The sequence below is a fragment of the Phragmites australis genome, chromosome 11 (genome assembly GCF_958298935.1).
Source record: "Phragmites australis chromosome 11, lpPhrAust1.1, whole genome shotgun sequence".
Classification (NCBI taxonomy): domain Eukaryota; kingdom Viridiplantae; phylum Streptophyta; class Magnoliopsida; order Poales; family Poaceae; genus Phragmites; species Phragmites australis.
Genome location: NC_084931.1, coordinates 30,899,940 through 30,922,073, shown reverse-complemented (window position 1 = coordinate 30,922,073; position 22,134 = coordinate 30,899,940). Strand labels below are relative to the sequence as shown.

General features: G+C 42.6%; 4 protein-coding genes across 4 annotated transcripts; 3 read left to right on the top strand and 1 right to left on the bottom strand.

The window, feature by feature from the left end:
- Positions 1–2,416: 2,416 nt before the first annotated feature.
- Positions 2,417–5,051, bottom strand: LOC133885848 (uncharacterized). The gene is made up of 4 exons (XM_062325612.1): positions 4,779–5,051; positions 3,518–3,640; positions 2,857–2,976; positions 2,417–2,776 (listed from the first exon to the last, which is right to left on the bottom strand). The coding sequence occupies exons 1-4, from the start codon at positions 4,810–4,812 to the stop codon at positions 2,712–2,714; spliced, it is 342 nt and encodes a 113-aa protein (XP_062181596.1). The 5' UTR covers positions 4,813–5,051; the 3' UTR covers positions 2,417–2,711.
- A 1,486-nt stretch (positions 5,052–6,537) lies between these two features.
- Positions 6,538–9,689, top strand: LOC133885796 (ER lumen protein-retaining receptor A-like). Its single transcript, XM_062325542.1, has 6 exons — positions 6,538–6,788; positions 6,876–7,141; positions 8,023–8,138; positions 8,959–9,032; positions 9,115–9,178; positions 9,256–9,689. The coding sequence occupies exons 1-6, from the start codon at positions 6,698–6,700 to the stop codon at positions 9,290–9,292; spliced, it is 648 nt and encodes a 215-aa protein (XP_062181526.1). The 5' UTR covers positions 6,538–6,697; the 3' UTR covers positions 9,293–9,689.
- Positions 9,690–10,380: 691 nt separating this feature from the next.
- Positions 10,381–11,902, top strand: LOC133883837 (enoyl-CoA delta isomerase 2, peroxisomal-like). Its single transcript, XM_062323220.1, has one exon. It carries the CDS (start codon positions 10,511–10,513, stop codon positions 11,237–11,239), a length of 729 nt encoding a protein of 242 aa, XP_062179204.1. The 5' UTR covers positions 10,381–10,510; the 3' UTR covers positions 11,240–11,902.
- Positions 11,903–18,396: 6,494 nt separating this feature from the next.
- LOC133885469 (protein LIKE COV 1-like) lies at positions 18,397–22,134 on the top strand. The gene is made up of 7 exons (XM_062325188.1): positions 18,397–18,784; positions 19,432–19,484; positions 20,417–20,526; positions 20,936–21,103; positions 21,176–21,273; positions 21,585–21,711; positions 21,828–22,134. Exons 1-7 carry the CDS (start codon positions 18,620–18,622, stop codon positions 21,923–21,925), a joined length of 819 nt encoding a protein of 272 aa, XP_062181172.1. The 5' UTR covers positions 18,397–18,619; the 3' UTR covers positions 21,926–22,134.

Genomic DNA, 22,134 nt, shown 5'->3' with positions numbered 1-22,134 from the left:
ATACTGAATATAATATTATGTATCGTATTTGATATCTGAGGTGACGAATACAGTCAGTTTTTAGCATTTTATATGCCGAATATAGTGCACAATATCGTATTCGGCATATGAGTGCTAAAAACGTTTGGGTCCTCTTTTTTTCGTTGCACAATATATCGAAAACCTGTTTTGGATGAATGAGATATTAAATACACATGCTATATTTATAAATATGATAGCATATTATTTATTTTTATAATATAAATTCGGTATATTGTGTATTTTACCAATACCGCCGATTCGGGAGGATATTACCTGCAGAGCACAAGGACATTACTCCTCCAGTTCACTGTGACTCCGCGAGTCAACAACTGACGCTTGCTTCTGTTGTACTCAATGATCAGATGGAATGCATGATGGACTACGGCTAGGGCCGGTCTGGAGGAGGGTCGAACGGTGCGGTCATCTTGTGCCCTTAAAATTCAAAGAATTCATATGTATGTATATATTGTGTATATCAGTTAAAAACAAATTAAAAAAATAAATCTAAATAATTTATATTTAATAATAAACTTTATTTTTAATCTCGTTACGAGCCAAGCCTAACTACGGCCCTCGCACCTGGATGCGTGCAGGTGCAACCGCTACACGGACAGAAGCGTCAGCAGTTGCTCGTCTTCCTTCGCTACGATAATCACTGTCGCCTGTCGGCGATCAGAGTATCAAATTGTACCATCAGTACCAGACGTACCGGAGACCTAAAAGTAAATCCCCGGCTGTGGCAAGACAGTACTCCGGTGGAGTAGTGAGGAGGAACCTCATGACAGAATGAAAATCAGGTCTGGAAATTATTCTAATGCCGTTACCATGAGCTACCTACTAGCTTTTATTTTATAAAAATAGAGGTAAAAAAAAATAAAGGTAAAGATAAAAATTAGCTATTAGTTCTTATTTTGCAGACATAAAGTGAAATCTTAGAGAGCTATTTTTTCATAAAAAAGCTCTAAGCATGAAGTAGATCTACCTCATCACCTATACTCTGTATGTAAAAATCTAAAATTAGATAATATATATGAGCGTATTTACCAAAATAGGTAACATGTAGTCGTATTTATTAATTTAGTATTCGTATTCGGCGTACGGTGTACCGAAAATAGATTTTAGTGGCTTTTTCGGTACACGGTGTACCGAAAATCTATTTTTGTATACGGTACACCGTGTGCCAAAAACACTTTTTTGGTACCGACATGATCTTGTACCGAAAAAGCAAACGTGATATGATCGTGTACCGAAAAAGTATTTTTTGACACACGGTGTACCAAATACGGCACTGTTACCTGTATTCGGCACACTGTGTGCCGAAAATCACCGTGTGCCGAATACGAATGCTAAATTAATAAATACAACTACATGTTATCTATTTCGGCAAATACGCTCAGATATGTTGACTAATTTTGAATTTTGATCATACTCTGTGGGATATAAGAAATTAGAAACGGTAAAACTCATATAAATTTTACTGGTAAGAAGTATACTCTAATGGTTGAAGCTGCCCTAAGTCTAGACCATTTGGTAGAAGGCTGCCTAATATGCTCTAGTACTGATAGTCTCATAGTACTAGGGTAGTGACCTGCCGCCTGCCGGTATAGGTAGTGCATAATGAATCGATGATTGGTTACCGGTAGGAGGTAGATATGGAATCTCGCGTAACCCTTTGTTGATATTGACAAAGTTATGCGAGGAATCCGTGCACAAATGAAACAATATGCAACCACCACTACGCACTCCGAGTCTCATCTGGCTCAACTTCGCGTGCCTCCGTCCCGTTCCTCGCGTCCAGGCGCACGCGATCACGCATCCCGGCGTTCCGCACAGTCTGTCATGCAGCAACAGATCAAGACAGTCACGTTGAAACGAAGTACATTGCAGCGTACTCTATTTGGGCACGAAATTTGGGATAAGTATGCCGTAAGTTGCTGCGCACGCGTACGTTGTTGCGCCGAGATTGTCACCGTCTTTCTGCAAGTCCCAGGACGTTGGAGGAACGCGGCAGCATCGCTCTGGAAGGTAGAGAAAGAACCACAGAAATGGTCCAGCTTGAACAGTACTCCGGCGAAATTAGCGATCATCTGGGCCCCACAATGGACTGGCCATGTCCTGCTGTTACGGAGTGGGCTCTACGGGTGTCTAGTTGTCTACTGTCTGATCCTATTCTTAACAGTGTCTGATTAAATATACCATGCCAGTTTGGCAGATCCATTCTTTCCTCGACGGTCAGAGATCAGATCCGAGATCATGCCGCGCGGTTCTAAGAAGCCTGAACGATCATGCACAGGCGTGGTCCTACATGATTTATGAATAAATATGATAAAAATTCTCTAATCATCAATCTTATCCTGCCAGCTTGGTTTCTTTGGCAGCTTCCTGTTACTGTTGCTCTGGTGCATTTCCATGACCTTTATTTTTTCCACAAAGATGCCATTTCACTGCACCTTCGAATTGTCTGTACAACTGGACTCGCTAATTTTCAGTACAAACAACCACAACTTACTAACTTAGATGCGAAGATGCTAAATGACGCTATTTTTCTACAGCAGCGGCCAACAAAATAACTATACAGTGCTAAAAGGAGCTTCATCGTCTCCGAGAACTACAATGCAGAATCAGCGACCGAATGAGCGATTCACATAATTTACGTGGCTCTATCCATGCTGTAACTCTTCACTCAAGATTCAACCGTCACGGATCAAATTTGTTGGCTCGCTCAAAACATACTTGGGCAGCTCGTATTTGGCACCTGCAAGAATTTTCAGTGTCACTATTAGTCTTGAACAACTCGTGAGGAAAATCATGGATATGCGAATAAAACATGCTCACCTCTCTCGTCATAGCAAAGCGTCATGTCAGGATTTGAAATGATGATTCCAGCACTATCCACTATGGTTTGTGCAAGGGCTAAATCAGATTCTGCAGCAGCTCTAAGAGCATCCCAAATTTCTGGACACAGAGATAGTAACTTATTACTAAGGTGATGCTTGTGAATGTGTCTTTCCATAGTGAAAACTGAAAAACTTGTCTTCAAACTTTAAACCACTGATTATACAACAAATCTGCATTTCTGTCAGTATTAACAACTCGTGAAATTTGATTATATTACAATCCGATTGTTTTTTTGTGCAACCAAACTGGAGATTATCCAAAAAGGGAACCAGATAAACAGGGGCCATTGAAGAATCAGATTCCCCAGTAAGACTGGGATCTTATTTGATACGAAGCCAGTACCACTTAATTCAGGGCTCAGTATCAATTTTAGCTGAAGAAATGAGCTTACATTGAACAACTAAAGTCCTAGGGTTTAAGGATAATAATTGGACAGGTCAAACCAAACACAAGCCAGTAATTATCAAAACGTTGAAAAAAGATAGAAGAAGACCAATAACTGGAGACTGGCAAAATGAAATCAAGTTGCAGGAATTAAGTAACACACATCAACATACAAATCAGTTATGTTCAGCATTTCCCAAACAGTTTAACAAACCTTTTTGGCCACCATAGTGCGGAGTTGTGTCCCAGAATTCATCACGCATCTGTTTAAGTTGTGCTGGTGTAATCGGTTGAGTGTGCTTCCAAGCTTTAGGCCTTTTCAGCTTCTTACTGTTCTCTGTATTCAAGAGTCATCATCGTATAGATCCAAAGACAGAGTTTTGATGTAAAAGAATTCTTCTAATAAGCCCAAAAGAAAGAACAACAAATACAATCTATCAAGCTATCATGGTGCTATGACATAGGGTGTAGTCTGCAGAAATTTGAATTCAGCAACTGCTGGTAAGAGAGTGATGGTTGGCCGCAGGAGTAGGTAAGAGAGTCTTGTGATTATTTTATTTAGTTAGCCATAAGCCAAACTAACAACACAATTTTCTTCACAAGTGTACAAGCAAGATTATGAATGGACGTCTCATAATTTGCTGAACAGGAAAAGGAAAAGGCTAAACTAATCTTCGTTCAATTCTTTGGTATGTAGAATGTGAGCAAAATTACCAGTAACTGAACAATCTAAATTCTAAAGCAATTGCACAATGGCGAATGCAAAGTTATTCTATAAATTTTGAATAGCGAGTATAACAAGCACTTGCACAGAATAGTGCTTCTTTTCTGAAATGCAGCACCTAATAAAGTACTTCGAACTAGATAAGGCACTAGCAATTGAAAAAGAAAATTTACTTAATCCATAAAAAAGTTCTTTCGTCCTACGGTGAGAATAAACCATCATTTCATTGCTCTCACATTCCTATCTTTGCTTTTATTAGGTACAAACAAAAGAGCTTTTGTCCTCCAAGGGAATATAACCATCATTTCAGATGCCTTGTAGAGCAAGATAATGTTATCCCTCCACTAACCAAATACGGCCTTCGTGATGCAAGAGTTTTCCACTACTGACTCCACTATACTGATATCCTTACCAAAATTGAACAATTTCATCGAAGATACTCATTAAAAAAAATCATCGAGGAAAATCTTAAAGCACTTTTGATCAACACTAGTGACAATAAGCTAAATTTCCTCTTGAACAACACTTTTGAAACTGAATTCTTGCATGTCTCGTGAATTGATGTCTTAAAGCTATGGGATTTAACGGTCACAAGGTTCACTTAATCAAGAACCAAGAGGACCAATGAACAAACAATTTAATCCTACTCGATCGCAACTGCAGTGCCTGGAAACAGCTCAAATCGGATCTTAGTACCCTACAATTCACAATCAAAGGAATCCAATCAAGAGGGCAAGCACCAAGAGGATACCATTGACTTTGGGAGTGGATCCAGCGCAGCCCATGGCGACGGCCGATCAGACGCTCATGAGGCGGGCCTCCAGAAGCTTCTGGAAGCGGAGTCGGATCTCGCGGCGGGCGAGACCGGTGGAGAGTGGAGCGGGAAGAGAGGGAGGGAGGGAGAGAGCGGTGGATTAATAAGCTGGAGGAGTAGGAGACGCGAAGCATCAGCGGCATGTGAGTCGATGCAAAGTGCAAGTCAGAGAGAAAAGCCGGAGAGGTAACGTCACCGCCCGCGCCGGTGAGGTGCCCCGCCACGTCACCTCTGCTCACTGCCTGCCCGGCTGCCCCCCACCCACACCAACTTCGGAAAAAAATTCTACGCAGCACCGCTGCAAACTCCTCTTTGTGCAGCACCTACCCGATTCACACCACGTGTTCAGAGTTGGAATCTCAAAGAAACTTTCTTCCCACCCTGCAACCGTGCTCGGCTCGGGCCATTCCCGAACGACTCAGCCATTTCCTTCTCCCAAATTGAGATCAATCGAGTGGTCATGGTTGTCACAGAGTGCTCTACATTCTGCAAATGCTTAACAGGACTATCAACCAACCTATGTGCTGAGGTTGTGAGCATCATATTCATATGCTAGATATGCAGACTTCAGACAAGTTTTCTTTTTATCACTTGCATTTGCAAATTGCAAAGTACCGATAAATCGAAAAGATATGAATTTAATCTCACCACGTACAAACCTCGAACCAGGAAATGAATTACAACCACGGACTTACTCAGGAAACAACAATTCTGAAAACGAAAAATAAGCATCACATCCCGCCCGGCTAACAGAAGAGGTAGCCGAGGGCAACGGCGACAACCAACATAGCGGCGAAGGCCGGCACGGCGACGTTGGCGTCGGGATGGGCTCGTTGGCCGCAGAGGTTGTGGCCACCAGAGACGACCGCGGCGGCCGCGGGCGTGGCGAGGATCTTGGCCTTCAACTGCCCTGCCATCTCGCCGCTTCTAGCTTGTGTGGATGGGGGAGGTGAGGAGCTGATATAGCTAGCAGCGGCGAGAGGCGATCAAACTACCAACTTGTTGCTGTTGTTGTTTCTATGAATTTGCAATGGGGGAAGCAGCGGCCGTATAGGGGGCAGGCCACCGATCCCCCCAGCTAGGTCATGGCAGTGCAGGTCGCTGAGCTGCAGCATGATCGTGGAGGACTTATCCCCGTCGATCTGGTGCTGCTGGAGGCGGGACGCGAGCAACACCGACTCATCACCGAAGGCTTGCGCGATCGGGTTTTTGGCGGCAGTGCCCGCGGCGAGCTCCCAGGGTGACTTGCCGTCGGTGCCCAGATCGGCCCACACAGAGGGTAGCGTGGAGAGCATCTGGTCGAAGAAGTCGTCGACCTGTCCCGCCATTGCCAATAATCTCGATTCGGGAGAAGGAAACCAATAACAACGATTACAGCTCTGAGCCGTTCGGGAATGGCCCAAGCCGAGCTCAGTTGTGGGGTGGGAAGAAAGTTTCTTTGAGATTCCAACTCTGGACACGTGGTGTGAATCGGTGAGGTGCTGTACGAAGGGGAGTTTGCAGCAGTGCTGCATAGAATTTTTTTTCCCCAACTTCACGGCGCCACAACCCCGCCACTTGTAACTGACTTGTGGGACCCACACGCCGTCCGCACCTGTCCACGCGTCGCTCGCAGATCCCTCTCTTTCCTATTCCTCCTACACCGACTCCACTGGTCCTACGTTCACTGACATATGGTCCCACTATGCAGACTCCGTCCACACTGGCCCACGACGCTCGCACCGCACCTCCCTTCCCGTTTCTTCCTGTCCAGGCGTCCTGCCCACCTCGTCTCCGCCATTTCCCTGCGCATCTGGAGTTGTTTGTTCTAAACCCCCAACCCTAACCGCTGCGCCGCCGGCGGCGCAGCCGCAGCCATGAACGCCTTCCGGTTCCTCGGGGACATGACCCACCTCTTCTCTGTCCTCATCCTCCTCCTCAAGATCTACGCCACCAAGTCCTGCTCAGGTAAGCCGTAGCACTGCCAGGGTTTCGGCCGCCTGCTAGGCGGGGGGGGGGGGGGGCAGCCTCTCACGGATCTGGTCACGAGCGCAGGGGTGTCGAGGAAGACGCAGGAGCTGTACATGCTGGTGTTCGTGGCGAGGTACCTGGACCTGTTCACGGACTACGTCTCGCTCTACAACTCGGTGATGAAGGTGGTGTTCATCACCAGCTCGGCGGCGATCGTGTGGTGCATGCGGCGCCACCCGCAGGTCCGGCGCACGTACGACAAGGATCAGGACACCTTCCGCCATGTGGCGCTCGTCGCTGCCGCCTTCGTGCTCGCGCTGATTTTCAACGAGCGGTTCACCTTCCGCGAGGTAATGTCTTCTATCATCTGATCTGGCCTGGATTATTCATTGCATTGTTTAATTGGTGGTGCTTGGTGATCTGTAATGAAATTTTAAGTTATGTTAAATCTGTGTGCTTCGAGAAACATGACATCTTTTGCATAATATGTTTGTCCATGCCACCATTTCGTTACTAGAACGGTAGAACCTATTAAACATATGTAATTGACATCTGTTTGACAAACTTGTTGCTACTGATGTGTGACAGTTTCGTTGACCAATTTAGCTGAATATGTCTGGTGGAGCCACAACACCAGCATTTCACAGTTTGATGACCCATCCAATTGGAGCATACCTGATTCTTAGTATCATGCAGTCAAAGGCCATCTGCTCCTCTTAATTGAATAGGCAACGTTAGGCAGCTGACAGATTGTTTGTGTACATGGCTAGATACTATCTGGTGATTGTCGAATTTTCAAAATCATCTTATGAGTAGACATGTTAATCTATTTGACAGAGTAATCTACATTACATTAGAAAACTTGATGATTAGCTTGCTGAAGGGCACTGTAATTTCTACAGTGCAAAATTGTAAAGGGAAGACCAAACAGAATCTAACTCTAGAATCCATTTATAACTTCTAAACTTCGTCTGTCCACATCTGTGTACATCAATCAGCATTTCTTGCCACTTCGGTATTTTTCTTTGTTATAGGGTATAGGATATCTTCTTTTGTCAGTAGCTGCCTTGTTTGGGCAAAATGTCATTCCTTATTGTAAGTTAAATGGTAACATATCAGAATTCTCAAGATATTATATATTGAACTTGCTGAGTGTTGTCAAATCGTTCGAAAGATTCGTTAACTTGACACATGTGAGTATCCTAAAAGGCTAAATACTGTTACTATGCAGATATGCTGGGCATTTTCAATATACTTGGAGGCAGTGGCAATTCTCCCGCAGTTAGTTTTACTCCAGAGAAGCAGAAATGTGGATAACTTGACTGGACAATACGTTTTGTTCCTCGGGTATGAGTTTCTACTCCCTATAGGCAATTCACTATTTTGCATAATGTGTTTGTTGTAAAGCCCATATAACAAGGAACAGGTGAATCAGTTCTCGTCACATGCTGCATTGAACTCTGTCCTATGGTGTAGTCATGAAAGATAATGTTTGCAACATTTACTATTTAAAGATGCCACAATAAATGGCATAAACCTATGTTTTACGAAAGAACTTCAGACTATGGTATGAAGCAAAGTGATATCTTTTCTTTAGATATCTAACCATGATATGACACACAATTAACTGTTGTACGGCATTCTCCACTTTCTGGAAGTAAAGAGAGTAAGAGACAGTGTCCAATTGATGCTTTAGAAATATAGCAATGGATAATCATGTGTTATTTCAGTTTGAATTTCAGAGGGAGGGAGCTTGTTGCTTGCCGCTGCCCTATCAGTGCTTATTTTTCTATTGTGCTTAAGTTGTTAACGAAGGTAGTGAGTAGTAAGTACTGAGTAGCTTTGTAGCTTGAACTCAAAACTTCACCTTCGAGCCTGAGTTTCTAGCCCTAACTTTGTAGGCCCACTCTTTGCCTTGCATTTTTAATTTGTATTTTGACCATATTTGAATTAGACTTGGGCTGTGGTTTGTAGTTAGTGTGCATTATAGCATATTCTTCTTTCCAGGGATACAAGTTTGGTGCACAAAATCTGAGTTTATTATCTCAGAAGAGAACAGCATTCTGAGACACAAAACAAATTCTTTAGAAGATCAAATTTTTATTCAGGCTTCTCAGTTCTTTAACTACTTTATCTGTTTATAGTCACACAGTACTTATTTTCGCAGGGCCTACCGTGCATTCTACATTCTAAACTGGATTTATCGTTATTTCACGGAGGGTCACCACAGCAGATGGATCCGTAAGTTGACACGTATCTATGGTAGTGTTTGTCTCACATGTTTTTTCAGAACTACTGTGTTCTAATAGTCTATTTCTTTCAGCTTGGCTTGCTGGTTTGGTGCAGACAGCTTTGTATGCTGATTTCTTTTACTACTATTTCTTAAGGTAAACTGCATACTATTATCACATATCCTTAGCATACTAGTCCTTGGCTATTCACAATTTAATGTTGATCATTGCAGTTGGAAGAACAATGTGAAGCTCGAGTTGCCTGCTTGATGTTTGGTAGTCGTGCCAGAAAATGTGCACACTACATTGACTCAAGCGTTCTAGAAATTAGTTGATAATATTGGCAGGGAGAGACTTGGTAATGAGGTGAGCAGTTGCAGTTGATACTATACCCTTGGTCTTACCTGTGAGAATTGATTTTTGTGTTTCCCATGGCGAAGTCCATACGTTTCGGAAGCTAACAGATGCTGCTGCACAGTAGTAGGTTAGCCCCCCTTTTGTACCTCAATACTTTTGATATGGAATATCACATACAATTCAGATGGTTTCCAGTTGCCGTGAACAAACAATGTGATTTCCAGTGTTCTTGCCAGGTTCTTGTAAAACCGATATGTTCTGAACTATGCATTTTCTTGTGCTTGATGTACTAGAAATTTTCGCTTCGACAGTCAGCTTCGTTTCAGTATATGTACATTTACTTGACAGGACGACTGATCATATATGTTGGATGATGCAAAATCTGTGATTGGAAGGCCTTTGCCCAAGTTCTGAATGCAGGTTGATCTGCTGAAATTTATCTTCTTGTCGAGATGCACACGGTAGCGGTTACTCAGCACTATATAATAACTGCAACCGACTCTTCTGAACTGTGGCAAACTGCCTAATCATGGCCGAATCAACCGATGCTTATTGCGACAACTCCAAAATGCAGACGTTTAACATGGACACGTTAATACCAACATGGCTAGTTCTTGCCTCTTCCGTCATCCATTCCAGCTTAGTCCATTGTCTAAACCAACCGTCCGTCCGGCAAATTGAATAATCTCCCGTCGTTCGAGCGTTCGTCGGCTGCCACTAAGGCCCTTGGATAGGTTTTCTTTCTTCTTTTCCTTGAAAAAAAGACAGAAGTTATTTAAGAGGTTGATTTTTAGTCTTGTTTCTGGTAGTTTTTAGTTAGGTGAGTAAACATTATGATTGAAATAAACTAAAAGCTAAGAAAAAACTAAACTAAAATTTTCTAATTTTTTATATGCTAAAAATTTATTATAAAAAATAATAATTAAAATTCAACAACCACGGCCCGCTTTTTTAACCCGCTAAAATCTCTGAAGTCGTAACCAATCCAAACAGAGGTGAGCCTAAAACCAGTCTGGCTACTTGTGAGTTGTGAGTTGCGAGTCTCGCGACGTGCGTGAGAGGTGAGGCCTTCCAAGCAACCCGGCTCTCTGCGATCCACACCGACCACGACAGAACCCAGCCGCCGGCACGATGTGCACCCTGGAGCAGCGCGGCCGCGTCTTCGTCCTCATCCTCACCGGCGACGGCGAGCACCGCCTGGGCCACCCCCTCATCTCCTCCCTCCGCTCCGCCGTCGCCTCCGCCGCGGCGGCCGCGGCCTCGGAGGGGCCCGGCGCAGCCCTCGTCACCGTCGCCGAGGGCCGCTTCTTCTCCAACGGGCTCGACATCGGCTGGGCGGGGACCTCCCGCGCGCGCCTCGGGGAGCTCGTCGACGCGCTCCGCCCGCTCGCCGCAGCTCTCCTCGCGCTCCCCATGCCCACCGTCGCCGCCGTCACGGGCCACGCCTCCGCCGGCGGGTTCCTCCTTGCGCTCTGCCACGACTACCGCCTCATGCGCGGGGACCGCGGCGTGCTCTACATGAGCGAGGTCGACATCGGCCTCCTCCTCCCGCCCTACTTCATGGCCGTGCTCCGCGCCAAGATCACCGCCGCCAACGCGCTACGCGACGTCGTGCTCCGCGGCAAGAAGGTCAGAGCTGCGGAGGGCAAGGAGCTGGGAATCGTGGATGTTGTTTGCCCCGGTGCGGCCGAGACGGCAGCTGAGGCCTTCAAGCTCGCCGAGCAGCTCGCGGCGAGGAAGTGGGACGGGAGCTTGTACGCGTCCATAAGGATGTCCATGTACCCTGAAGCCTGTAGGTCAGTTGGACTTGTCGAGGAGAGCGATGAGGAGAAGAGGAAGCACTTCGCTTCCAGACTCTGAGGTCGTGACTCGCGAGAGGTCAGTGTTCGTGTTCCTACAACGTCTGTTGCTGATCTCGTCACGGTTGAGTAAACATTATCAGTAACGCTAGATGAGAAAACATACAATTTGATTTGCGCTGTAACCCAATCAATTCAGTATCCCTGCAATGTAAATGATGTGGAACCATGGGGCTCCTTTCACATTCTGTATGTGTACATGGACCAGCCATTGATGCTATGTATGATAGTTGCAAACCTTGCAATCTCGCTTGCTCTATACTGGTATTTGGGCAATTTTGCCTTTATACTATTGCAAGAACATTCCCATTTAGCAAATCATCGTATATGTTCACATGATGTGCCTGATTCAACATTGTTTCTTCATTCCGGGATATTTGAGTACAAGTTAGAAATGGATTGACGGCAAGGTGGCACCTTGGCGATGTACAGGGAAGAGCAATTCACTGTGCATTACATGCGTGCAAGGGGATTGCCATTTTTTTCTTTTGCAAAGAGGAAAGCAATGTAACAGGAGCTGTATTATCCTAATAATTTGCTCTTTGCATTGCATGGTAAAATACGTGTGGTTATCTTTGCGTCTCTAGCATGAGAAGGCTTCCCCTCTGCAATGCTGGTTATACTAGGAACAATTTCTATAAATGGTATTCACGATTTTGGATTAGAGGAGTTGGATCGGAACTTTATAATACACATTTTGAGGAACTAATCAAGTGTCGCCCGTGGCTGCTCTTGTTTTTTTTCCCTCTGTTCTACAAGAACTCAACAAAAGCTGAACAATTTGAAGCTACCAACAAAAATGGGTATCTGAGACGTGCGAAAGGCTTCCTCCTTCTGTTATTTTTAAGGACCTCACAGCTTCATTAGCAAATACTAATCAAACGTTACCCAGCCAAAATTAGTTGTGCACCTTTTGAGCACCCACTGCTTCTGGCTTCTCTCCAACATAGGTCTTCACCATAAAACAATTGACTCTGCTATCATTTGAAGCATATAAATACTAAGGGCAGCCATCTGCAGAATGTTCTTGAATTCTTGTTCTGTTATTCCTTGGCATCTTGATCTAAACTCTATGTTTCAAACTGTACTTTGTAACAGCTTTTCTCAGCACCTCGAAATGTCAGACCCACTTTGAATATTGGATTGTTCACATCCTCTAGCATGAAGGACTTCATGTTGATCCTAAGTTGGCCTTCCTCATCTGATTCAGGTAACTCCAGCCATTCATCATTTGCACACAATTCATCTCCATGTGCAACTGGTTCTTTCCATTATCACTATTTCTTGATGCCTTCTTCTTCTTCTTCCCCTTGGGTATCTTCTTGCCCTTGGCTCTACCCTCATCGGTCACTTGCTCATCAACATTATCAACAAAGAGGTCATCATCTCCATCTTCTACCTCATAATCATTGTCAACAAAGTCAGGATCATCCACACTATCGGCACTATCACTATCTGAACTATGCACCACCCTTTCTGCTCCATGTTCCTTGTTCTTGATAGCCTTGAGATTGATATAGAACTCAGACAGCTTCTCAGCTTGTTTCTTGGTAACATAGTTCACCTTGGGGCTCATCACCTTGGGCAATTCTGCAATCGGGTTGCCCACTAAAAACATATAGATTAGGGCACGACTACACTTACCATACACCAGCGGCAATTCCCCTTGCTTTGGAAAAATCAGGGCCATGCTAGCCTGTCGTAGAGATCTCCATGTCCTGCCAGAATCACCCATGGCCCCTCGCCCCTTCGCGACAACTAGATGGTCTCCGATCGCCTCTAACAATCTACGATCGCTGCTGCCTAGCTTGCCCTTCTCTTCACCTTCCGATCATCACAACCCAAGAGGTGTTGATAGTGAGAAAAGGGGTGAGCTCAAGGGTCACGTGCTTATTTACACCAACCACCCCTATCTCACGTTCTGCTCACGTGACTCGTGAGTCCACACTGGCAATGCCACATCGGCGCTGAGAGCCTAGGTGGAGGGTAACTCAAATTCTCATTTACACTAGTTAAGGGCATGTTTGGATTGAAGCCACAACTTGCCGCATCGCAAGTTAGCCATGCCACACTAGGTTGGCCTACTGTTTGTTTCACTATCGAACTTTGGCACGTCGTAGAAACTTAGGCACCAGTTAGTGGATCTGCCAAAGAATTTTTTGGCACAGTTGCGGTGCTAAAATCATCTGCCACTGCTTAGGCACACGCTGCATGTAGAGCCCAAAGGCATGCTATGGTCACCGTCCCAAGTCCCAAAAGAATATTAACACAAAGTGGAGGAACATTGGTGTGAAGTAGAGAAGAGTCACTCCACCTTGTAGCTCTCCTTGTTCCCTCTCCCTCTCATTTTCCATCCTATAAATCCATCTCTTACTCTCCTCCAAATCCCCCTCTAGATCTGCTCCTCCACCAGCACCATATTTGGATAGTGCTCATCGTGCAACCTCTCTCTCTTCCCTCATAGGTATGTGCATCCAACTGCATCCTATTTGGTGATTCTTTTATCTCCCCCCCCCCCTTCTAATCCCCATTGCCATCCTCGCAGTGTAGCCCCTCCCCCCCCCCCTGAGGTATGTGCATCCAATTGCATCCTGTTTGGTGATTCTTTTCTTTTCCCTTTTAAGCCCCATTGCAATCTCACAGTGCAGCCCCTCTCCTCCCTGAGGTATGTGCTTCCAACTTGCTCTTGTTTGGTAATTCGTTTATATTTTTTCCCTTCTAATCCCCATTGCTACTCCCTTTTCCCCCTTATATTCCCCATTGCCATCCTGACATGAGATTTTCTATGTGATTGTGGTTGTCTTTGCATGCCTTCCTCTCTCTTGCTCTTTCCGTCATTATAGATCTGTGGTAAAATCCATCCATTTTCCTGATTTATCATGGATGTTTAGTAGATGGGTGACCTTGGAGCTCTTGAGCTCTCTGGTATTTTTTGTAGCATGCTCACGATATGGTTAATTTGAGCTGACATTTTGCATTTTTCTAAATAAAAATTCATTACTTAGATGGTCCAAAGGAAGCAGCAACACTTGCAATATTACTTCAATTACTATTACCATTACTATATATGGAGGAAAAGGTTGTTCGCTACTGCTATCTTGTGTATAACCAGTTACTTGCATTTGCTTAACATGTGAAAAAGGAAAAGAGAAAGTGTAGCATATGCTCTCTTACTGGATAGAGACGTGTCGAGAGAAACATGGCTAAATCGTTTGTATAATGATATTGAAGCCCACTGTATTTCAGAGCTGTGCATGTGAAAAGCCGCTTTTCATCGGCTTTGTGGTCATCTCATATCACGTGGTCTTTTGAGGGACAGCTTGCATGTCACAGTGGAAGAATAGGTTGCAATGTTCATGCATGTTGTGGGATAAAAGTGGTCTAATAGAGCTATTGGTTTCGAGTTTAATCAATCGGGTGAGACAGTTAGTAGATATATCAATGTTGTTCTAGATGCGTTTGGTATACTCGCCAAGGAACTCATATATATCAGAAACATTGAAACACATCTAAAGATTACAAGTAACCTAGGAAGATTCCACCCTTACTCTGAGGTACAATCATAGTATTCCTTGCGCTAGACTTCCAATCATAGGTGTAAAGTGCATGTTCATCTAATGGAACACCATTTATCTTCTCTTAGAGATGCATAAGAGCCTTGGATGGTACTCATGTACCAACGTCTATCCTTGCACATATGCAAGACATGTTTAGGGGTAGAAAGTTCATTCCCACTCAAAATTTCCTCGCAGTCGTTGATTTTGACTTATGGTTCATCTATGACATTGTTGGATGGGAGGGGTTAGCCCATGATTCATATGTGCTTCAGGAAGCTTTAAGTCGTCCCAGTGGCCTCAAAATACCAGAAGATGCTTTAAGTCATCCAAGTTGATTAAAAAATTATATTAGATCATTACTAACCTTAGGGGACATGCTCATGTTGTAGGAAAATTCTTACTACCTGATGTTGGATATGCAAGAAGACCTAACATACTACCTCCATGATGTGGTGTCCGTTATCACCTTAAAGAATATAAAGGTGCTAGAGGACCAGAAGATTACAAGGAGCTATTTGGGCAACAATTGAATGAGCATTTGGCACCCTGAAGAATAGATTTAACATCCTAACAAGTCAACCAAATTTCCCTTTGAAAACACAAGTGAAGATTGCGGTTGCATGTTGTACCCTTCACAATTGGATACTAGACAACGGTGATGATGAGTATGTCTACGATGATGCTTCTTGGTACAAAGACCTACCAAGGAGCAATATGATCTATTGTGATATACATCATGAGAGCCAGGCTTGGATACTTAAAAGAGACTAGCTAGCACAAACTATTTGGGAAGATAAACTCAGAGCATTTATTTCAGAGGCGGACATAAGAGTGTGCAACATTGAGGGCGCCATAGTTAGTTAGTATATTGTGCTTATGTACTTGTTAGTTCTAATATTCATTAGCACATGTTGCTGCTTTGCACAGCCTTTAATTGATTTAATATATTTGCTCATGTAAATGTGGTTTGTTTTACTTTTTCTCTATTAATTACTTCTATTGTGTTACATTCTAATATTACTTTTCCTTCTCCTAACTGAAGTAGTAATGGGAAAGGGAAAAATGAAGGTGGATGGTGAGAAGTGTTTTTGTGAGAGATCTATCAGTTGGGAGGATGAACAAACTAAGTTCATGTTAGACTGGTATATTGAGTACAAGAAAGATCAACATGAATGCTTTGTTTGGAAAAAAAGCAACACCACATGAAGTGTGCTGATGCCTTAAACAAACATTTACTATGGAGGTAACAATTTCACAAGTTTACCGTCATTATAGACACTACGAAGAGACTTGGAAGATAGTTGAGACATCTTTAAACAAGAGTAGCAATGATTTTGATGCCACTAGATGCAAACTGGCTATATTTGAGTCTGAAAAAACCCAACTCAACGTATGTATACAAAATATTCTTTCAAACAAATTACATATAGAAACATAACTCATTGTCATATATTTACATGCAGAATATGGGTAGGCGCTTGCTTTGTAAACCCATCACATACTTCCATGAGATGGAAGTGCTTTTCTTAGGTAGCAATGCTGATGGTTCCCTTGTCAATGTTAAATACAAAGACAATGACTCGAAAGAGATGAATGATATGTCTTGCTATGCACCAACTAGTGTCCTTAGTGGTAATGACTCTAACACATTAACATCACCTATAGGTCCTAAAATGACACCTAGTACTGCATATAATAGCTCTTCTAGCACACCTCCATCTTTCAAGAAGCGCCCGAGAGGTGTAAAATCTCCTAGTAAGAGGTAGCTGGAGTCTAAGAGTTCTTTCACAGATGCCACTGAAGAAATCAGCACCACAATAAAGGCAATAGTAAAGGTCCTTAACCCTCCACCTGCACCCCAAGTACCACGACTTAGTGACCCTCATGCTGCATAGTGGCAGAAGCTGGAGAAATTGCCAATCGCTACTCCTGATAAGATCAGTGTTGGTCAATACTTGTCACGTCTTGAGAATGAAGGCATGCGTTGTTTCCTATCTTCAGCTAGTGACACAACTTTGGAGATTTGGGTGTATCAGTTCTTGTGCAAGCAGGATGTCTGCCACCGATAGGTCGCATTGCATACTCTATGGTATTTTTGTTGACCTTTTGCTGCTCTCTTTGGTATTTTGTTGAACTTCTTTTGCTGCTACACATAATGGATGTACTAATTAGCTTATGTTGGAACCTTGTCAACTTTCGACGTTAGCTCCAAAAAACTATCAAATGCTTTGAGGGTAGTAGTACTAATATTACCATCCACTATTATGATGTAAGAGAAGTTACATCATGCTCCTACCATGTAAAGTTTCCTCTAATAGCTATCATGCTCTTGCTATGATATATGTATTCTTGTAAACCTAGTGAATGAACCTTATGGATTGTAGCTAGTTGTATATGCACTTGGTTAAGTTTATGTTAAATGGACCGGTCACATTAGTTGATTCATTGTTACTATATTAATTTGATCACTATTAAATACATGTTTAACCAGTACAGGCTGGCATGTATGAGTCTAGGTAGGTAACCTCACCATTTCATACATTGAAGTGGGTGTATCTAGGTTTGGCTACAAACCAAATAGTTACCATGTATCTTTACCAAACTTGTGACACGTCTCGTGGTAATCATCCAGACAATAGCCTTATCTAATTTGCTATAACTATGCTAATTCTTGGTAACCAACCAAACAATCTAACTATTTCAAAGTTAGACATGCCACATTTGCAACTTATACCTAACTATAGTCGTGGCACGCTGAAGTACTTAACCAAACAGGCTCTAAGTGCATGTAAGTTGCAAGGAAATATAGATATTGGGCACGGTAACATCAGTCACAAACTCAAGGTATGGAGATATAGATATGCCATAGGAGCACTGCCGAACGAATACGTCGGGAGCGATGTCGTAGTTTGATTTCAGATGATGTCCAAAAATAGAGAAGATTATCCGCTAATTTTTCTTATATTTATTTATTTATTTTTATTAGTAAAAGGGTCGCATATTCATTACCGTTAACGAGGCAGAGAGGCTACATAACAAGAGTGGATGAAAAAAGTGGATAAATCATTCAAAATTTAAGGGTTTTTATTAGATAAGAGGAGAGCAGAGAAAGAAGTGATATAGAAACCAACTCGTATTTTATATAGTAAAGATCACTTGTACTTTTTTTCTAAAGCTACTAACACCCTATCATTAGGAGGCCCACCGAGGCACTTAAAAAGATTAATGACCCTTATCTTCACTTGGAGAGTTCACGAAGATATGGACTAAGGTTATAATTATTTTAACTGTAAATTATTACAATATGAATTATGTGAAGAAATTATTTCTTGTCTAATTATAGACTGTAGTATTTCATAATATACATGGATTGTGAATGGTTAGAATCAATTTTTAGATTATGACCGTTATTTTTATTTTTACTTTTAGTTAAAATCTATAATTAAAATAAAAAATAAATAGGGCATCAGTGACCTTACGCTACACGTTCAGAACCCACTATGCATTTCACTCTTTATCGTACGCAGATGACACGTACCCTCAGGATGAGAAACCCACATGTACGTGCGAGATGAAGTGGCTGGGCCCGAGCCTCCATTCCGCGGCGTGGCGGTGAGCGAGCGAGAGCGGCTCCACCGGTGCCAACGAAAACAGTACGAGTTACTGCTCAAAAACGGAAAAAGAAGAAGAAGAAGAAAAGGTGTCTCTGCCTCCTCGCTCGTGCGTCGTGCCGAGCCGAATCCCATCCCAAAGCGATCGCGCGAGGACCTGAGCCGGGAAGAGGGAGACCGCCGCCGCGGCAACGAGAGCCCGTTCCCGTTCCCATGGGCGACGACAAGTCTCCGCTGAGTGGCCGCGACCGCGACCGGGAGCTCCTCATCCCCGTCGGCGGCGGCGGCGGTGGCTCGGCCCCCGGCGACGGCGACGAGGACGGGGACAGGCCCTCATCCTCCTCCGCCTCCGCCGCGCTCTCCTCCTCCGGCCGCGAGGTCCGTTCCCGTCCCGACTCGGCCCCCTCCCCACTCGATCCCTTAGGGTTTTCCCTATCATTCAATTGCAGCTCGGCTAATTTGATGAGGCTAGCGTGCGATTTGTGTTGTTCTCGTCATTTCAGCCGGCAGACTGTTGTAGATTGTGGTTAGCGGTATGAAACTAGTAGCAACTACCAGAGGTTTATGTCATAGGAAATGCTTCAGTGTCGCATTTGGGACCTGGGAGCTTAGGATATCGATACTAGATGATGGATAGTGTTGTCATGTTGATCTTGCGTATTTTAACTGCTTAGAAAGGATAGCTGAGAAGACTTTGCTTCAGTTTTTTTTTTCTGCGAGGAATATGTCATGGTCTTACCACTTGAACATGATGATATGTAAAATATTTATTTGGTTTGAATTTGTATGAATCCCTAAGCTGCCAATTGCCTAGAACGTTTAGGATGGTGAGTTGCAATTTCAAATAATCATCACTTGGCAAAAATTGAAGTGGAATGTTTTTGTTCCTACTCTTCCTTTTCCTCTTTGATACTTGCCTTGCAGAAACTGAGAAAAGTATGTTCTCCAGATTAGGTATCACTTTGTATTGCTGAAGCAAGAACAGCTAATGTTGATTTTTCCATCTCCTTTTTTCTGCAATACAGGCTTTCCATAAGGTGATCCGCAGTTGGGCTTCAAAGAAGTTCATGACTGGATGGTAATCATATGTTTTCTTGTTTCTGCTTGCAGTTAGCATTGAAATAGTAATCATATGTTTCCTACTAGATAATATGCTAGGTTTTATATTCATTGTTTTGGATTCCCTCTGGTCACAAATACTTGACGTCTTGGACAAGATCCAGTCAAACTTTTCAAACTTTGACTATTAATAACTTTTAAAATATTTGGTTTAGAAACATGAAAATCATATGTTATTTGACTATTAATAACTTTTAAAATATTTGGTTCAAACTTTGACTATTAATAACTTTTAAAATATTTGGCTCGAAAAATACTTTCATAACTCATAAATTTATTTGATTTTATAAATATATTCTAGTAGAAAATAGTGGTCAAAGATACACATTGGAGACCATGTTATGTCCAAAATGTCAAGTATTTTTGACCGGAGGGAGTAATGTATTGCCTGGTAGCTGTGGACATATATTGTAGCATGAATTGGGGACCACTTCAAAAGTCTGGAAGAAAATGTCTATGATATTCCTAAATACCAACATCTATCCACCTATAGAGTAGCCAGTAGGAAGTCATTTAGTCAGGTGATGCAATAAGATCTACGAGACTGTATAACTAGTAGGAACGGTGGGATGTTTGTTTCTTTGAGTCTGAGTTTTGTTTCTTTCAATTGAAAAAAGAACACCACCTTGGAGAAATCAAGAGAACATCAAGAGATTCTTGCTTGGTATAAAGGATCTACACATTTGCCACTTGCCTTATAGCTCCCGGTGATAATTCAACATTTGAAACATGGAAACATGAACCATGATCAGCCATGACTTTGGCTTTACATGTATCATTCTTATGCAGAAACACTTTGCAATGATGTTTGATGATTCTTTCTTTCCACGTGCCACCTGCATATACTAAGACATTTTTATGTGTTCATTTTCTTTGCCTTGATACTTCCAGTGTAATTCTCTTCCCCATAGCAATAACATTCTACATCACCTGGTGGTTCGTTCATTTTGTTGATGGATTCTTTTCACCAATCTATGCTCAGCTGGGAATCAATATATTTGGTATGTGAACTAACCATTTTTTGTATTAGAATATCGTAATTCGGAATGGTTGGTATCTCATATTATGTTTTTTTTCTCTTCTTTAAGAAAAAGAAGCACCTTCGTTCTGCCTTAGTTTGGCTGGGGCTTATTAGACTACAGTGTTACAATTTGTCCTTTGCTGTTTTATATAGTGTACAATAAAAGCTGTATATGTGCATTATTGAACCTAAAACTTCAAGTGCTAACTTGTTCGAATGCTTAGTATACACCATGGAATTAGATTGTCAGTTTTTTCATAAATCTGGTAAACTTAGCTTGCTAGCTGTGTAGGCAAAATTATTGTTATACGGTAACTTGCCATTACTGGGAAGAATACCGGTTGCTTGTCCAGCTTATAATTTCAATTTGTGCTCTGATGAATTCCCAGGTCTTGGCTTCATCACCTCTGTTACTTTTATATTTTTTATTGGAGTCTTCATGTCATCATGGGTTGGAGCATCAGTCCTTAGCCTTGGCGAGTGGATTATTAAGCACATGCCACTTGTCCGACATATCTACAATGCATCCAAGCAAATAAGTGCTGCAATATCACCAGGTAAACCTACCATCATGCTGGATTCAATCGGATTTACCTAGGTGCTAAATAAACTCTGGTTGATTTCTACAGATCAGAACAAGCAGGCATTCAAGGAAGTAGTCATCATAAGGCATCCTCGTGTTGGAGAATACGCGTTTGGTTTCATTACCTCATCAGTATCGCTCCAGGTTTGCAGGACTCTTTACTATTGCTCCAGATGAGATTGCTTTACATTTTTTTTATGGCTATGCTGTTTGTTTTATGCATGTGCTGCAGTTATGCTACCTAGTATTTCTGGCTAAGTTTCATTTCTTGTAAGATCGAAACTCAATTGTCCTGACAACTTGGGTGAAGTAAACAAATCTAACTATCTAAGTTGCGGGCCAGGAAGAATTGTAATGATGACGTGTTTAATTTTCTTTGGTCTGCTATTATATCTGATGTTTAAGGTAACAGAGTTTTGTCTATGTATATCTATCTCATTGTTATGTTGTTGCAGAGTTATTCTGGTCAAGAAGATCTTTACTGCGTCTATGTCCCTACCAACCATCTTTACATTGGTGATATCTTCATGGTGAATTCAAAGGATGTCATAAGGCCGAATCTTTCTGTGCGTGAAGGCATTGGTAATTCATAGTCTCTCCTCTTTCTGCCCCATTTGATACTTCTGCTTCAAGAAATAGGGATGTGTAGTTACTCTTTCCAAAAAAAGACTTGACATATTTGTATGCATATTTTGCAGAGATTGTTGTATCTGGTGGTATGTCAATGCCCCAAATTCTGTCAACCCTCGACCCACAAACGATCCTTGGGGACAGAATTGGATCAAGCAGAAGCTGATATGACTATTTGTGTACCTTTTCTACCTACAAGTAACATTTTTATACAGGCTACCACTAGCGCAGCAAATGTATTAGTACTCTTCACGCTTGAACATCACACAAGCATCTGTAAATTAAGTAGAAGTAGGCGACTCGCATGATTTGATTGTACTTTGGAGTGTGTATCTTGGTTTCTACTGCACTTTATGCAAGAAAGATGCTGCTACA

What these genes read in the sequence shown, in the direction of transcription:
- LOC133885848 (XM_062325612.1), bottom strand. Translation starts at nt 4,812, where the DNA reads ATGGGCTGCGCTGGATCCACTCCCAAAGTCAATG. An exon ending in GCACTATGGTGGCCAAAAAG is followed by an intron (nt 2,977 to 3,517) that starts GTTTGTTAAACT and finishes CTCTGTGTCCAG; the next exon opens with AAATTTGGGATGCTCTTAGA. An exon ending in GCTTTGCTATGACGAGAGAG is followed by an intron (nt 2,777 to 2,856) that starts GTGAGCATGTTT and finishes AAATTCTTGCAG; the next exon opens with GTGCCAAATACGAGCTGCCC.
- LOC133885796 (XM_062325542.1), top strand. Translation starts at nt 6,698, where the DNA reads ATGAACGCCTTCCGGTTCCTCGGGGACATGACCCACCTCTTCTCTGTC. An exon ending in AGCGGTTCACCTTCCGCGAG is followed by an intron (nt 7,142 to 8,022) that starts GTAATGTCTTCT and finishes GTTACTATGCAG; the next exon opens with ATATGCTGGGCATTTTCAAT. An exon ending in CAATACGTTTTGTTCCTCGG is followed by an intron (nt 8,139 to 8,958) that starts GTATGAGTTTCT and finishes TTATTTTCGCAG; the next exon opens with GGCCTACCGTGCATTCTACA.
- LOC133883837 (XM_062323220.1), top strand. Translation starts at nt 10,511, where the DNA reads ATGTGCACCCTGGAGCAGCGCGGCCGCGTCTTCGTCCTCATCCTCACC.
- LOC133885469 (XM_062325188.1), top strand. Translation starts at nt 18,620, where the DNA reads ATGGGCGACGACAAGTCTCCGCTGAGTGGCCGCGACCGCGACCGGGAG. An exon ending in AAGAAGTTCATGACTGGATG is followed by an intron (nt 19,485 to 20,416) that starts GTAATCATATGT and finishes TGATACTTCCAG; the next exon opens with TGTAATTCTCTTCCCCATAG. An exon ending in GCTGGGAATCAATATATTTG is followed by an intron (nt 20,527 to 20,935) that starts GTATGTGAACTA and finishes ATGAATTCCCAG; the next exon opens with GTCTTGGCTTCATCACCTCT.